Source organism: Zingiber officinale, chromosome 7A (genome assembly GCF_018446385.1).
Source record: "Zingiber officinale cultivar Zhangliang chromosome 7A, Zo_v1.1, whole genome shotgun sequence".
In the NCBI taxonomy this organism is placed as follows: Eukaryota; Viridiplantae; Streptophyta; class Magnoliopsida; order Zingiberales; family Zingiberaceae; genus Zingiber; species Zingiber officinale.
The window spans coordinates 83,418,849-83,435,759 of NC_055998.1; the positions used below are offsets into that span (position 1 = coordinate 83,418,849).

At 37.4% G+C, this 16,911-nt stretch overlaps 3 protein-coding genes across 5 annotated transcripts; 2 read left to right on the plus strand and 1 right to left on the minus strand.

Annotated features, from left to right (window-relative positions):
• Nucleotides 1-629: 629 nt before the first annotated feature.
• Nucleotides 630-4,068, plus strand: LOC122001648 (butanoate--CoA ligase AAE1-like). The gene is made up of 2 exons (XM_042556505.1): nt 630-934; nt 2,466-4,068. Exons 1-2 carry the CDS (start codon nt 737-739, stop codon nt 3,933-3,935), a joined length of 1,668 nt encoding a protein of 555 aa, XP_042412439.1. The 5' UTR covers nt 630-736; the 3' UTR covers nt 3,936-4,068.
• A 974-nt stretch (nt 4,069-5,042) lies between these two features.
• LOC122001650 (GDSL esterase/lipase At1g71691-like) lies at nt 5,043-7,396 on the plus strand. The gene is made up of 5 exons (XM_042556509.1): nt 5,043-5,523; nt 5,611-5,729; nt 6,262-6,507; nt 6,585-6,834; nt 6,937-7,396. The coding sequence occupies exons 1-5, from the start codon at nt 5,283-5,285 to the stop codon at nt 7,155-7,157; spliced, it is 1,077 nt and encodes a 358-aa protein (XP_042412443.1). The 5' UTR covers nt 5,043-5,282; the 3' UTR covers nt 7,158-7,396.
• Nucleotides 7,397-7,409: 13 nt separating this feature from the next.
• Nucleotides 7,410-14,135, minus strand: LOC122001649 (ankyrin repeat domain-containing protein, chloroplastic-like). 3 transcript variants are annotated; one of them, XM_042556508.1, is made up of 8 exons: nt 13,256-14,135; nt 11,286-11,362; nt 10,247-10,345; nt 9,927-10,025; nt 8,813-8,911; nt 8,632-8,730; nt 7,764-7,939; nt 7,410-7,649 (listed from the first exon to the last, which is right to left on the minus strand). In XM_042556508.1, exons 1-7 carry the CDS (start codon nt 14,049-14,051, stop codon nt 7,841-7,843), a joined length of 1,368 nt encoding a protein of 455 aa, XP_042412442.1. In that variant the 5' UTR covers nt 14,052-14,135; the 3' UTR covers nt 7,410-7,649; nt 7,764-7,840. The 3 variants fall into 3 exon arrangements, with proteins under 3 accessions (XP_042412442.1, XP_042412441.1, XP_042412440.1); XM_042556507.1 differs by having other exon boundaries at nt 7,410-7,684; XM_042556506.1 differs by having other exon boundaries at nt 7,410-7,693.
• Nucleotides 14,136-16,911: the final 2,776 nt, after the last annotated feature.

Here is a 16,911-nt window from a genome sequence, read left to right on the forward strand (position 1 = left end):
CAATCAATACAGTGGACCAGGGCCTGGTCCGCTAAAAACAAACTAGAGGATCCCTGCTCTTGTTCGGGCGGGATCCTCTGGTCTCGTCTGCCCTGGTCCGCCCCTGGACCAGGGACAGTGATTGAAGGGATTCAATGATCTCCATCTGCTAATTGAATCCCTCCAATCAATGCAATGGACCAGGGCATGGTCCGCTAAAAGCGATTTAGTGGACTAAAGAATCCCTACTCTTGTCCAGGCGAGATCTTCTGATCCCGTCTGCCCTGATCCGCCCCTGGACCAAGGATAGTGATGGAAGGGATTCAATGGTCTCCACCTATCCCTCCAATCAATGTAGTGGACTAGGGCCTAGTCCATTAAAAGTAGACAAGAGAATCCCTGCTCTTGTCCAGACGAGATCCTCTGATCCTATTAATCTTGATCCGCTCCTAAATCAGGGACTAATTGAAAGGATTCAATAATCCTTATCTATTTAGTAGTTGGGGACTATTAAATCGTTGCTAAAAACGGACCAAGGATCCCTGCTCGTATTTGTCTCCCTGCTAGATTTATACATTTACGTTTCAACTTACTCATTTTTTTTTATACATCCAATGAAACCTAGCCATACGGGGCTGACACCGTTGCGTCCCCTGTACAATCCACTCGGCTGTGTTGCATCTATATATAAGTCGGACAACGCTGGGAATCGACGACCAAACTGTCTCGCTTCGCCGGAGAGAGGGGAGAGAGATCCATGGAGGGCAGCATCAAGAGCCCGGCGAACTACGTGCCGCTTTCGCCGATAAGCTTCCTGGAGCGCGCCGCCGTCGTCTACGCCGAGCGCGCCTCGGTCGTGTACGGCACCACTTCCTATACATGGAAGCAGACTCGCGACCGGTGCCTCAGGCTCGCCTCCGCCCTCACCGCCCTCGGAGTTTCTCGCGGAGACGTTGTAAGATTTTGCTAATACCTTAGTCTCTTTCATGGAGTACTGAGATTGAAATAAGAGGATTTGCTGTCTTCTGGTACTATGAGGATTACAGATCTGGCTCTTTAGCCTCCTGATTGCTGGATGTGTTATTATAGTTTATGGTGATTGATTATTGATTTATCGATTAAGAGGCTATCACAGTAAACTCCATTCTTTTGCCTAGGTTTTTTTTTTAATCGGATGGTCTTAGTTCTATCTCCAGTTTTAGGGCACAGGATCCCCTATTCTTAAAGTTTCTACTGAACTCATCCATACTGATTGAATTATAAATTGGGTTCTTTCTCCTTCTTACTGCTTGATCTGTTATTATATTGCTAATTGTTGCTATTGATCAACGTGGGTATCACTTTAAAAATCAGTGATTTTGACTTTATTAAAAAAAAACGAATGGCGAATGGTTGCTATCGATATTCTGTCACTAGATTGAGTGGTCAATGATTTAGTTCTCTATGTTTCTTCTAAATTCCGCACGCATTTAAATTGTTTGATTTTGATTTTTCTCATCTTAAGATGTGAAATAATGTTCAGAAATTGACCAAAACGATAAGATTGCTAGAAGGGATCCATCGTATGGAGTTATAGATCTAATCTAAGTATAAACTGTTAGACCATTCCAGACCTTTGTGTGTCTGTTAGATTTTTATTTATTGAACGGCATGTTATGCTACAACTTCTCACCTTAGGTCACTACTGTGTTCCAGATTCACTTCCACGGTCAACTTCTTTCCTTAGCATAGAAATTAAATACAAAAGAGAAAAAAATTGAGATAATTTTGTCTAGTGTGTTCTCATTCTGTCATTTGCTTCTATTAGCAATTATAATGGCCAAGTTGTATTGCACACATGTCCAGACTTGAAGAAGATGCATGATGTGGTTTATGATTTTGTTTATGTTCAAATAATTTCATGGGATGGATAACCTTCTATGGAAGGAAATCTTTGAAGTGCATAAAACTCAATGAAGGGATGAGATTCATGTAGCCAATCCCAAATAGCTTGGACATATGAGCTGTAGTTGCAAAAGCTTCAGCAGTTAAGGCACTATCTCAACAAATCCAAGGAAGAGGGTAGCATGAAAGAGCATCGACTGTACACACCACTTCTGGAACCTTCTGCATTAATACCATATATTTTTCTATTGGTTCAGATAATCTAATCTTTCATATTGTTTGCATTTGTTTATCTCTTACATATTAAGTGCTTATTTATTTTACTTTATGGTTAATACTTCTTAACTGACATATTCATAGAATCAGATAGCATTAAATATTTTCTTGATAATGAATCACATGTTTCCCTAAATTTCATATATACATTGCGTAGATCACACAACCTACTTAACATCATCGTGTTTTGCATTATCACTTTCATTTTTCATTCACTCTTTAGATGGTATGCCTGTGATGAACTAGCTATCGGTCAATAACTACTTTGTGTTCATGGTTAACTTGTTCTCATACAACCATTGTTCTCATATGTTTGGTATGAGAAGGTTGCTGTACTTGCTGCAAATATTCCTGCGATGTACGATCTACATTTTGGAGTCCCTATGGCTGGTGCTGTGCTCTGCACTCTCAATACACGGCATGACTCAGCAATGGTCTCCACTTTACTTGAGCATTCAGAGTCGAAAGTCTTATTTGTGGATTCTCACCTTCTTGACATTGTCCAAGGGGCACTAAAGCTTCTTGCCAAATCAAATGCCAAGCTTCCTACAATCATCATAATCTCAGATTTGACTGACGCTGATGGTGCATTGGGTGGTGTCGATAGATCAACTATTCTAGAATACGAGACTCTTCTGCGAGATGCCTCTCCTAACTTTCAGATTCAATGGCCTATTGACGAATGTGATCCAATCTCGATAAACTATACTTCTGGCACTACATCAAGGCCTAAAGGAGTCATCTACAGTCACAGAGGTGGATACCTGAATGCAATTGCGACAATTCTTTTCAATGATATCACAACAATGCCAATATATCTATGGACAGTGCCTATGTTCCATTGCAATGGGTGGTGCCTTCCATGGGGCATAGCAGCTCAAGGTGGCACCAATATCTGCCTGAGAAATGTTACAGCAAAGGCCATATTTGACAGCATTTATCTTCACAAGGTTACCCATCTGGGTGGAGCGCCGACAATCCTCAACATGATCATAAATTCTCCAATCTCAGAGCGTAAACCTCTACCTGGAAGAGTAGGCATGATGACTGGTGCTGCACCTCCTCCGCCCCATGTCATGTCCAAGATGGAAGAGCTTGGTTTTCACATTACTCATGCTTATGGCCTTACTGAAACATACGGTCCAGCAACTGTTTGCACTTGGAAACCTGAGTGGGATGCATTACCTTTGGAAGAAAGAGTGAGGCTTAAGGCTCGCCAGGGACTTCATCACATTGGAATGGAGGAGGTTGATGTAAAAGATCCAGCCACGATGAAAAGCCTTCCTGCTGACGGCGAGACAATTGGTGAAGTGATGTTTCGGGGAAACACAGTGATGAACGGGTACTACAAGGATCTAAAGGCAACAATGGAGGCAATGAGTGGAGGATGGTACCATAGTGGTGACCTCGGAGTCAGACAACCAGATGGCTATATCCAACTCAAGGACCGTTCAAAAGATATCATCATCTCAGGCGGCGAGAACATAAGCTCGATTGAGGTAGAATCCGTGCTTTTCAGCCACCCTGCAGTCCTCGAGGCAGCAGTAGTAGCAAGGCCAGATGACTACTGGGGTGAGACCCCTTGTGCTTTCGTCAAGCTGAAGGATGGTGTTAACATTACTGCAGAGGAAATCATAAAGTTTTGTCGTGCTCGGTTGCCTCATTACATGGCTCCTCGAACTGTCGTATTCGAAGATCTCCCCAAGACTTCTACAGGCAAAACTCAAAAGTTTCTGTTGAGGGAGAAGGCTAAGGCCATGGGAACCATATTTTGGAAAGGAGGAAGCAAGCTTTAATTTGCATCTTCTGCAACAAAGTTCAAGGTAATACTTTAATCCTTCAAAACCATCAGATGCATTTCATTTTGTCATTTATATTGTATATCTTTGACTGAATTATATGACAATAAAACTGCTTGCTTATTTACTAGTGAGATGCATGTTGAATGAAATCTACTAGCGCACTGTCTTCTCCATGAGTTTTGTCTGAATAGTTGTTCTATATTTGACTATGAAATCTATTTGGATTATCAACCCTGAGATTTTTCATGTTGGACAAATATTGTAAGTCATCAAATGAGCAATTTTATTTGGATTATTATCAAGGAACATCCAATTAGTTGTTAATTTGAAAGAAAATCATTTTGATTTTAATGAAAGTGTACGTGTAAGTGTAAATTATTAAATCTTTGATGGTTAGTAGTTTGATTTATTAGGTAAAAATCAAAATGGCGTCCCTCCTTTTTAAAATATTAAAATTGCATCTCTTATTCTAAAAATATCTTTATTCCAAAAATTCACATATAAATATTTTTAGAAAATCATCTTTGAATTAATATAATTTTTAATTTAATTTTTCTGTATGAGCTTTTCTCTGTGTAAAATTAATTTCAAATTCGTTTCATTCACTTTGTTTTTGAATGGTTTGACGGTTTAAATTTGATCTTCATTCAGTTTGTTCTGGTTTGACAAACCAGTTCAGATTTGGTGTTACCTCAAATAGATTTAAGCATTTTAAACTTTAAATTAAAAAATAATTTAAAACTTCTTAACATAAAATTTCAATACAAATTCAACAAAATGCAATAAACAGGTGTTCACACCAAGAACATGTTATATGAATTGTGATAAAAGGTAAATACGCTCATCTTTAGTGTCACGGTCAATCTATTTCAGGATCAATACGGAAGAGATAAATCATGAACGATTTACCTCGACTTTGTCGAGATTCAAATCCAAATCTTATGATGGTAACACCTCATGTACTAGTCACTAGACTCTCGAGAGAGGATATGTTACATGTATAAAAGCAATGATAGTTATTTGAATAGAGATTGATAAATTGTATTCTAAATTTCCTCTCCAAGCAAATTAGAGGGAAAAATTATTTATCTTCAAGATTAAATTTAGACATTTGAATTATAAAAAATAATAATAGTTGTTTGAAAAAATTTTAAGTGTAGTTTTAGGATTTTTAAAATTATCGAGGATGGCATTTTTCACCGAACAAAATATAAAATTGAAGGGTCGAATTGTATGTTTCCCTCTAATTCTCTAAAAAAAAAAAAACAATTATTCATTTCTAAAATTTATATAAAAACTCAATGTCTATAATTGAAACAAACATCATTCCTTAAAAATAAGATGAACAAGGTACTCTTCTTCCTTCTCCTTTGCCACCACCTTCTTCTCCAACCAGAAGTCCTCTCCGCCGCAACTTTGCCAGCTATCTACGTGTTCGGTGACTCCACGGTCGATGTCGGAAACAACAACTACTTGCCCGATGATGCGCCGAAGGCCAATTTCCCTCCTTATGGAATCGACTACCAGGGACAAAATTCCACCGGCCGGTTTTGCAACGGCTTCCTCGGCGTCGACTTCATTGGTAACAACTAATTATTACAAGCTTAAATTATTCGATTATATCACTAATCAGTCTATAATCATGTAATTTTTTTGTTGATTAATTAAGCTAAGACAATGGGATTAGCGGCCAGTCCGCCCCCCTTTCTCTCCCTCTCCAAAGCAAAGCAGACGCCGAGGAGAGGAGTCAACTTTGCATCCGCCGGCTCCGGAATCCTCCCCACCACAGTAAACACATTTTATTCATTCTCAAATTTTTTTGTCGAATTTAGTTCTTCATTCATAGCGGATAATTAATATCATGGCTTACCATGGCTTTCTATTATTAGCTTTTAAAGATTTAAATTCCTTATGGATTAAAGGAATTTACTCTTATAATTTTCATAAAAATGTTCATAATAATGTTCTCGTCTTTTATAATACAACTCATAAATTTTGAGTTATGCTGTTTGTATTATTTTATCCTTGAAGCATGAATTTGCGATGCTTTGGACTGAAAGTTAGAAGTTGGAATCAATAAAATGACACTGTCTCGACTGATTCGAAGAAATTTAACTTTATGGACTTGAACGTTTCATATTCATGGTCCTCACAGAAACACTACAAAACATGAAAAGGGGAAACAAGACAGTGCTGCTATTGCAATTATTGAAGTGGCCAGCAATGAAGCACCGTATAGATTGACCTATTCACTCACTGTCTCTTAATCTTTTAAGTAATTATAATTACTTAAATAATTTATCAGGGATAATAATTGCAGGGGAATGATGTCATAGCGATGTCAACACAGATTCGAGATTTTGAGGGAGTTGCTGCAGACCTCACACTTGGAACACGAACCAACAACAAGAAGCGTGTATCTGCCTCATTGAATGAGTCTCTGTTCTTCTTCAGTGTCGGAAGCAATGATCTCTTTGCCTTTGCCGCGACCCTCATCCCCGGAAACGACACTCGGGTGGATGAGATTGTTACCCCGATCATCGACGAGTTCAAGAATCAATTGAAGGTTTTGTCGAATGTTTTGAGACACTATATATTGTGTAATTCGACAACCTTGACATCCAAGTGTTTGATCAATGGCAGATGTTGTATGGCATGGGGGCACGAAAGTTCGCGGTTGCAGGCACGGGATTGCTTGGATGTATTCCGGCTATCAGAGTGTTGGATCCTTCATATGAGTGCAATGTCGATCTCAATGATCTTTCGATGCATTTCAAAAATGCAACAGAGGCACTACTGGAGGATCTACGCATTTCATTGCATGGCTTTGAGTACTCTTTCGCTGATGCATACGAAATGAGCATTCGAATTGATGCTGATCTACAAGAATACGGTGACCATATTTATATCTCTGAATTAGCGCTGTTCTTTACAAACATAAGGATTTCTAAATGGTAAACAACTAACTGATCATGAATTGTTCGACCATTGCCAGGGTTCACGGAGCCAAGGGTGGCATGCTGCGGATCGGGGAGGCGAAACGCAGAGGACCAGTGCTTACGCAACACCACATACTGCAGAAATCGAAACCAGTATTTGTTCTGGGATATTAATCACCCAACACAGGCATTGTACAAAGTGATAGCTCGGCTGTGGCTTTTCGGTCCACCGGAACTTGCCTACCCTGTCAATCTACAAAGATTGTTGCAGAGCTAAAGAACAACATTAAGGCGACTTGCAAACCTCTTCTACGGCATTTATTTGAAGCTGATTGCAATAAGATTGTGTAAGTTGGGTTTTCCTGAACTTAAATTGTTGGTTTGAATGAGGAGATTTAATGGAATTTCAGTGATAAATTCAAACGCCTACAATATTGATACAGATAAGTGATAATAGAATTACCTCAACCCTGAACAAAAAGGCTAAAAAAATGGACGATTGACATCCTGCTGCATGTAAGAAAATTAGTTATACAGTATCGTCTTAATTTCTTTGAGGTTCATCGAAAAATATTATAAAGTTTGATCAATTCTGTTGAAATCTCTTTTGTCTAAGGTTAAAATAGTATTAAAAGATGATAATATATAGTTGTACAAGACCATTAAGTTCAAGATTGGTTCTCTTAGTCATCCTGACCTCCATGGGAAGGATACCCTTAGTAGAGCAAGAGGAGCTATCACTTCTCAAGAGAGTTCCCTTCTAAATGATCTGCAAAAACCACCTTATGGTAGTCAAAGAAGCATCTGGTGTTCCTAACATGATCGATAGCAATTATTAGAAAAAGAAACGAAAAAAAAAGACGAGAAGATGGATTGTATGTACCTGGATACAAAGAAATTGGGGCAGTAATTGTCACAAAGCGTTTTCTGCTTTCTCAAGAGTAAGAGAACTCAGGGAGATCATTTCGATACAGGCAGCTGCTTCAGTAATCTTATTAGCTCGTAAGTTCTTATGCCGTGACCAGAATAAAGGCAAAGATCTAGCGGCGTCAATCCATCCTGATAAAAAGCATCAACTGATGTCAAGCATAAATAATATTGGGTAGGAAGTTCTGGATATAAAGCAGCATGCATGATAAAAAAAGATTGTGAGAAAGCAAGAGTACAATGTTGTCGTAACAATTTTTCTTTTTTACATTGGCAAGTACTTGAATTGGGTATCTGGTCATGCCCCATAATCTTTTGTGTCGTGGGAACAGAATAAATAGACATTGCTTTAAACAGTCCTACTACTCACTTGGAGGCGAATGAACAGGCAGCTGCAGGTTAAAACCATGAACCAATATGAAGTATAATGATTCTTCAGAATTTCCAGGTGATCTGACCATAATTTATACCATATGTACCATTTGCTGCATATGAATTTCGACATGTAGGACAAAAAACAAGGAGCCTCTTCCTAGATAATTTAGATGTGGATCTTGGAAACAGAACCCAATTCATGAGGGTATATGATGACATAATAAACAAAAGATTTGGACCCATTTTGGGTGCAAAATTACCAGACAATTTAACAAAAGAGGACTACAAGCCATCCTGTGAATGCAACAATGGACAAGTTAGCTGGCTAGCTTATTGACAGATACAACATACTCAATTAGTAAGGAAACGTTTTATAATAAATTGCATATGCACAATCACTTGTTTTATTCTCATCGACAAAATAAATATGGAAATAGATGGATGATTACTCGATTTTTGAGGGTCCTGTCAGCTCCTTTGATAAGCAATAGCCTCACTATATCTGTTCTTTGTGTCTGCACAGCAAGATGCAAGGGCGTCCAGCCATCCTAAAGAAAATTCAAAGGTAATTTTCACCTATAAATATCAACAACGAACTGTAGCAATTAAATAAGAGAAAATTCAGCCTACATCATCTGCAAGGTTTATGTCAACATTATACAACTGAAGAATCTTTATGGTCTCACTTGACGCTGTCAGGACAGCATAATGGAGTAGGGTAGCCCCATCCTGTTGCAAATGAGAAATGTTAATGAGGCACAAGCAAAAAAATAAAATAAATCGATATATGATCTTAAAATTCTTCAGCATTTTACAAAGCGTTAACTATCATATTGAGCTTAGATAAAAGGATTTGTGTTGCCTATGGTGGAGACTGATGCATGTGTGCAGTGTGCTACCTACTTGTGAATACCTTATTCAGATTTAAGAGAGAGAAATTGAAGCAATACTGAAAAGCACATCACAAACTGCATTACAAAGTACCTAGTTATTAGATAAGCAATGACCTCGGGTCCGCAGATTGCGAACCAGAGGATGGTCCACTGATCGTGATTGGTGGATTATAATGGACCCCATGTATTTAAGTGATGGGTCCATCAAAATGGACCAATCCATAAAGTGGACCATCCTTTGGTCCGCAAATTGTAGACCAGAGGATCCGTGCTATGATTATAGAGTATAAGCATGTCAATATACTTACATATCGCCCGCCTAAGTGGCTAACTATTTAAGTTTAGATTGGGACATTCCTAGGACTTAACATGGTATCAAAGAAAGCTTATATCTGAGCCTTAAAAAGTGTAAGTGTTCTAAACCTGAAACGGCATGCCATGTAAAGAAGTGGTGAGATAGTCCTAAATTGTCAGTTTGTGCATGCATGTCTATTTTAGATAGTGGAAGCCTCCCACCTGTGCTTTTACATAAACACAAATACCATAGTAAACAAAATTCTAGTACAGTTCTACAAAGAGATCTTCACTCAATTAGACTGTTCCGTTTCTGACTTTAATAGTGTGCATTTCCCCATTTCTGAATTTTGTTTCATTTATCAATCTTTTCTAAAATGAAGCTGAAAAAAACTATCACAAGCAATAAAAATCATGACTCCAAAATGTAATAAGAGTGAAGCCTATAAGTGAAAGACAGCAACAATGAAAAGCAACTGGAGCTGTTCCAGTTGCCACAAGAAGGGATAAAATAACTTCTCATATGCATGGATGGATCAAAGGAATAGAATTCTTACATTATCACGAATGAAAGGATTTGCTGAATTTCGCAGGAGGTAGTTAACAATTGCTTGCTTCTTACAAAGAATGGCTTTGTGTATTGCCGATAAACCATCCTACAATTTTCCTTTAAAAAATGATTAAATTGAAAAGAACAACTCATAAATGCAAATTATATGAGAAACACGTACACAATCCATAATAGTACTCCTCATTATTGCTTTTATGTTTAAAAAATAAAGTCAATTTTCTTTTAGTCGGTTGCACCTTGCAAGTTTCAAGTTGTATTCTTCAAAACAATAAAAATAAGGATCATAGCTACATAACAGTAACAAACCTTATCAACACCATTGATGTCAACATTGTGTTTGAGTAATTTATCCAGCAGAAAAAACTCTCCTGATGCAGCAAGACTATGTAGCGGAAGCCATTTACCCTGCCAGACCAATTTGGCCACACAATTTCTATGAGATATTGAAGATGAGTTTTTTCTTAAAAATTAAAAAAATACAAAAAGACTGCAGGCGAGATTATATTCAGTATAGATCCAATTCACTTGCATGATACATATACAATATTAACAGGGTTGTTGAGCATCGTAACTCAAAAAAGTAGAAAAAACAATGTTAACAATGTTGTTGAGCATCATAACTCAAGAAGGTATACAGTGTGAAAAATTATAAGATAGTGAAAAGAGGAAATATATAAGAAAGAATTTGATAGTAACAGAATAACAACATCCAAGTTTTACTAAAAGATAATTGGTCCCAATAAAAATATATATATATATATATATAGTTGAAATAAAGGCAAATAGTTAATCAATATAGAGTATCCTGAGTGTTCTATGACATCAGAAGAAAGAAAAAAATTACAAGTGGCCAATAGGATATTAAGTGCCCATGCAGGAGTATTAGTAAACGACATGAGTATGGAAATGCTGGAAATTTGAGTGAGTGTCAAAGACCATGCTTAACCCCTTTGGTTCCTTCATCTCCACAAGAACCATATATGCATCAAATTTATATATTTGGCTAACATACTTGTTTCACAAATTCACACAGCAGTGAAAAACAGTTTTGAATTTCATTCATATTGGACTTACTACATTGGGAAGTACAATATGTATCCGTTATCTCTATGTGGATCATTTCAACAAGTGATACTACATAAGTATATACCAAAGTCTATACCCTGGAAAAAAATATATAGTTGTAAAATAAAAGGACAGCCCAGTGAATGAAGCTCCTGCCATGAGGGGCCCCGGGGAAGGATCCATTGTACGCAGTCTTACCCTGCTTTTGGCAATAGGCTATTTCCAGATATAGTTGCAAAATACAATTAATTAGAAATATTGAGCCAAAGAAAGGACTTACTGAAGTGGCTTCTCCCAAATTAGGTATGCGTTTATTCAAAAGAATCTTTTCATCAGTTGTGAACAACTTCTGGCGACCTATGAAATCAAGGAAAAATCGCTAAACTTAATTGTTTAGAATCATATAGCATACCACACTTTAAAAATAACTCCACAATCAAAACTCCTAAGAAGGGATCCTTTGGTAGAGAGTCATGGGATCCTTTCAAGTTAGGATCTTGCTAACCACATTGCCATCGAATTAACACATCCCAATGCCACACCTAGTTTAAAAAGTTTTCAGGTGAAACAATGAAAATAGCTTGAAACATAAATACCAATGCAATCTGAGTTATCTATTTCTCAGTGTATCTAGCATTGGACAGCTTTAAGGAGTAACAGCACAAAAAATGAAATATTTGGCCAAGTCTGTCTCCTGTATACTCAGGACCACAACAAGATCAAAATGTGACATTGAACAGGGCAAAGATGGATATGAAAAGGAGTGTGAGGAATTCAAAGACAAGGTCCCAGCATAAGGAGGCGGATAAACTGCTATGCCTGGGATTCAAAGACAATAGATTTTCAGTTTATTGGAATCTTGGAGAGAATTGTAAAGGATAGGGCTAGAAGAAATTACATGAAGAGGCAAGAAGTACATTACACAATTAGATGACAGAAGTTGGTACCAGTATGCATGATGATGTTAAACAAACATTCACTATTATGCAATTCCAGCAGTATGAAAAAGCATAATAAAATTCATTCTGTCAATGCGAGTCTGAGGAAGTGTCAATTGTGCGCAGCCTTGCATTGTAAGGGGTTGTTTTCGCAACTCGAACCAGTGACTACTAGGTCACACATTGCATCTTCCCATTGCATCAATGCTCCCCTTCGATATGAAGCTTCAATTAGTATAATATTCCAGTTTCAATCTCTATTTGAGTTTCTTTCTTCTTTGTGCGTGTGAGATAATTATCACTTTGTTTCATTAATTGTGACCTAATCTTCTGTTTGATTTGAGTGGGCAACTGCTGGCGGTAGAGAGCAACTACTGATTTAAAAAGTTTGATTGAGCAAGCATTGGGCTCACCCAAGGTAACGAGGACTTTTCAGGATCCAATCTATCACTGAGTTGATGGACCAAGGCCTACTTCTGAGTTTTCTATTGTGTCTGGACAATCTGGTCTGGTTTTGATATAATTCATTTAATTTCACCTCAAAGTTGGATCGTCATCTCATCAAGATATAACAAGGAAGTATTGTGATTGTGACCATAGAAATGAAAGCACATAATCTTACAAATAGGATGAATTTTTTGATTTGCTAAAAAATATGAATGATGAGAACATATTAAAATGAATATAAAGATTCTTTCCACTATTATGTGCTATATAATTAAGCTAGCACATATAGTTTCTAGTTATGTGTAATATGAATTTGTGTTTAACAAACAAACTTATTCTCGAGAAAAGAAGCAAACTAAAGATGGATCTCAGACCTTGAGTGGGGTTGACGCTGCCAACTAGTAATCAACAGGAGAGATACATTTGTTAGGTGGATTCCACCTTGATTATCAGTTATAAGAGAAACCAAGCTTAATAAAGCCAATCTGATAACTGCACTGACTTACTGTAAATCAGGTGGGAAGAAGACTCTCACTCACTAATAATCTATATGTGACTATCAAGAAACATTAATAAATCTCATTTCAATCCCACTCGATATTTATAACTGATAACAGACTATCTAGAAACATTAAGGCATGTCATGTAAGTCAAAATTCTCAAAGTTGTTGTTAGTTTGATCAATTTTAAGATAATGAATTCCACCTATTCATGTTTGTGGGAATGCTCAGGTAAGAACTACAGACGCCGTTTTGAAGTGGATCTCAGAATTCATCTCGGTTTTTGTTGTTCCAGTATGTCAGCATGAATGTTCACTTAAGATAATTAATATGTATAGTTAGGGAGAAACATCGGGAAAACTCGCCTTTGGGTTTCTTATCGTCGTTCTCATTCGGTGGCACATACTTTCCGCTGTTGAATAAATCCGTGATGTCCTCCAATGTTTCCCCCTTCAACGCCAACCAAGGGTTCCTCGGAGTTGCCCTTGTTCCAGGTGGCGCTTCCAATTTGGGCGGCTCCGCAGCCTCCGCCTCCTTATCCGTCAGGAATTTAGGCGGATCATCGAGCACCACGGGCTTTAGTCGGGCGAGCATCATCTCGCGTTGCGCCCGGTACTCCTCCCTGTCCGGAACGGGCGATTTCTTCCGCCGATCCATCCGGCTCGCGAACCTCAACTCGTGCGAGATCCTCCGCTTCTCCTTCTTCGTCAAGTTGATCTCTTCCACCGCCTCCTTCCATTTCTCCGGCACCAAACTCTCGGGTTCAACCTCGGAAGCCGCCGCGGACTTTCTCCGCCTGATCTTCATCTCGGGTCGGGGGGCTGGGGAGGGAGGGTCATAGGGGTCGCCGTCCTCGAAGGCGCCATCCTCGAAGACGAGACAGTCACCGATGGCAGAGTCCTCCTCTTGATGAGATGGAATTTCGGGCTCTTCCTGCTGTTCTCGGTGGTTCTGATAGGTGTAGGGGAAGAAGGTGGGGAAAGAGGAGGAGGAGGAGGAGGAGGAGGAGTTGGAAGCGGCGGCGAGAGGAAAGGGCTTGATGGCGGAGAAGAGAGATGGAAGAGGAAAAGAGAAGCATGAAGAACGGGAAGAGAAGGTGGGAGGGGCGACGGCGATGGGAAGGAAGCCGGGGTGGGAGAGGAGCGAGCTCGGCTGTAGCATTTCCGGTCGGAGAACGAGTAAAGAAGATTTGTGGTGTGGTTACGCTGCTAGAGATGGGGCAGAGAACAGCCGACTCGAACCGGGCCAAAAGCAGATTTGAATCGGTTCGATTTCAAGAGCGATACTTGTATTTTATTCTCGTATAATACTTTCAGTAATTGTAACTTGTGCGTAGGGTAGTAAGACAATCTCCCACCACAAATTCTATTTTGATGTATTTTCAACACTAATTTGATATTATTTGAGCACCAAAATTTTTTTCAACTCCAACCATGAGATACCATTTCCTATACTAAAAGAAATATTCTTTAGAATATTTTATTTTTCCATCTTATAATTTATTATTCAACATACATATTAATTTATTAAATATTTTTATTACGATAATAATTACTATTAATTTTTATGATATTATGTTTTTAGTTACAAGAAAATTAAAATTAGTATTTTTATAATTTTATTAGAAATAATTTAATAAGCATACTAATATTTAATATTTAAAGATAATACACAATCATAAACAATTTAGATAATTTTTTTAAAATATTTTCACCAGACAACTAACACTTCATTAATAATACATCAAGGAGAAGGATCTAGGATCAATTCATCTCAAGAAGAAGAACAAGGATCTCAAGATCCTTTGAATGGTTCTGGTAAATTTTATGATTATTTCGATGTTTATTAAGAGGTGATTTTCCAGAATATTAAACATTGATTTGTTTAGTATTCTAATGTTATTGCAGTTATTTAAATGTATGTTTATTTTAGTGTTTGTAGCATCTTTAAATTGTAGGATGGAATGTTATGTATTTTGAAATTTTAAATATTTAATTGTGCTTGTTATGAAATTATCAATATTATAAATTTTAATATATTTATAATCTTAGCAACATAACAAATATTAAAATTTATAATATATATTTAATTGAAATTTATATATTGAATTTATAATATATAAAATTTATATAATAAATTCAATTAAATTAAATCATATTAATTTATAATATTTAAAATTATTTTAAATATAACTTGCCTATTATGATATATTATATTAAAAAAATCTCTACTTGCACCATTTTGGTACAATTTTTGGGGTCACCATTGGAGAGGATATGGTGCCCTTTTTACATCAAAATGGAGATGCTCTAATTGAACCATTTTTTTGAAATTTAGTATGCAGTTTGGTAAAAAAAAATATTAATATTTGTTTAACATACATAAACTCAATTAATTAAATAGATAAATTTAAATGACATATTTACAAAATTTAAATATATGTATTTAATTCGATAGTGTTTATGATTAAAAGTTTATAAATTATTTTATGAATAATAATCATTGAATCGTAAATCAAATAAATTTATAATAACAACCTTACTCACCAATCAAACAAAATTTAAAATATAATTTTAAATAATCAAGCAAAATATTTAATAAATCAAACTTAAAATGTAAGTTGATGAAAAAAAATCAATGAATAACGATTCTAATAGCTTAATTTATTTTAAATTTGATTTGATTTGATTTAGTTTAATTTTTTTTTTTTTTAATAAAATTGAATAAAATAAAGTTTAATTTAATTTATCTCGATTACCATATTAACTAACTACATGTAAGAATCTAAATAGTCCCCTCGGGGCGGTGCGATGGTTAAGATATGAGATGTTGCCACATGAGGTCTTGGGGTCGAAACTCGGCGTGACCGAGCATAACCTCTTCCATGTCTTAGCCATTTGCACTAATAGCTAGTAGCCACCCGTGATTTACCTCCTCCGTGTTGGCCTAGGGACGGGTTGGCGGGAGCGCTGGGGGCGAACGAATCGCCTTTTTGCCACATGTAAGAATCTAAATACGTCTCCTCGGATGGGTCTAGTGGCTAGCGCATAAGGTGTTGCTATAATGAGATTTGGGGTTCGAACCTCGGCAAAGTCGAGGTAAATACCTCCCTTATGTGCTAGTCACTATTCCAAAGGCTAGTAGCCGCTCGTGATTTACCTCCTCCTCTGCTAGCTCAGAGATTGGCATTCGATCGAGCGACCTCGATCCCAAGGGTCATGCTCCTGCAATATCTCACTCTACTGGCTTAGAGATTGCTATTCGATCAAACAACCTCAATCCCAAGGGTCATGCTCCCTCCATATATCACTATGTTAACTCAGAGACTATCATCTAATTGGACAACCTCGATCCCATGGGTCATGCTATCTTTGTATCTCACTTTGTTAGCTCAGAGACCACCAGTCGATTAGATTCCACCATTTACCCAAGCTACACTTCCTTCGGCTCGAAGATTCAAATGGACAATTCTTTTATAACCTTCCCATCGGGTCCTCCCAACTCTAGATATTTAGCACCCCTCAACCTATATGATGGACAAGCATGTAAGTAGACTCGTTTGCCTATAATAAGATATTGGACCTCCTTTTACCAATCCATTATCCCACTATTTAGGTCAGGCGCAAAAAACCCAATGGGTCTTTAGACTCATGAGCTCATTTCATAATTAATGTTGTGCGAGGAGTTGTCAGAAGTATGTGGGGTATTATTTTTATACATGCATAGAATATGAGTAATGTATGGGCGATGAGAATGCACAATATAATAAAAATACAATGATGAGACATTTTATTTATCCTGATATGACATTTCATTAATGCGGGGATTACAAGGTATTATAAAGGGTCCCAACCTCTTGAGCGCAAGAATGCTTTGGTTGTCGAAATCCTTATGTTCTTCCACATTGGCATACTTGGGACTCCAACTCTTTCCTTCCAAGCAAAACGCAAGGCTCCTCCACGCCTCCATATCTTACTCTACTAGCTCAAAGATTGCAATCAGATCGGACAACCCTAATCCT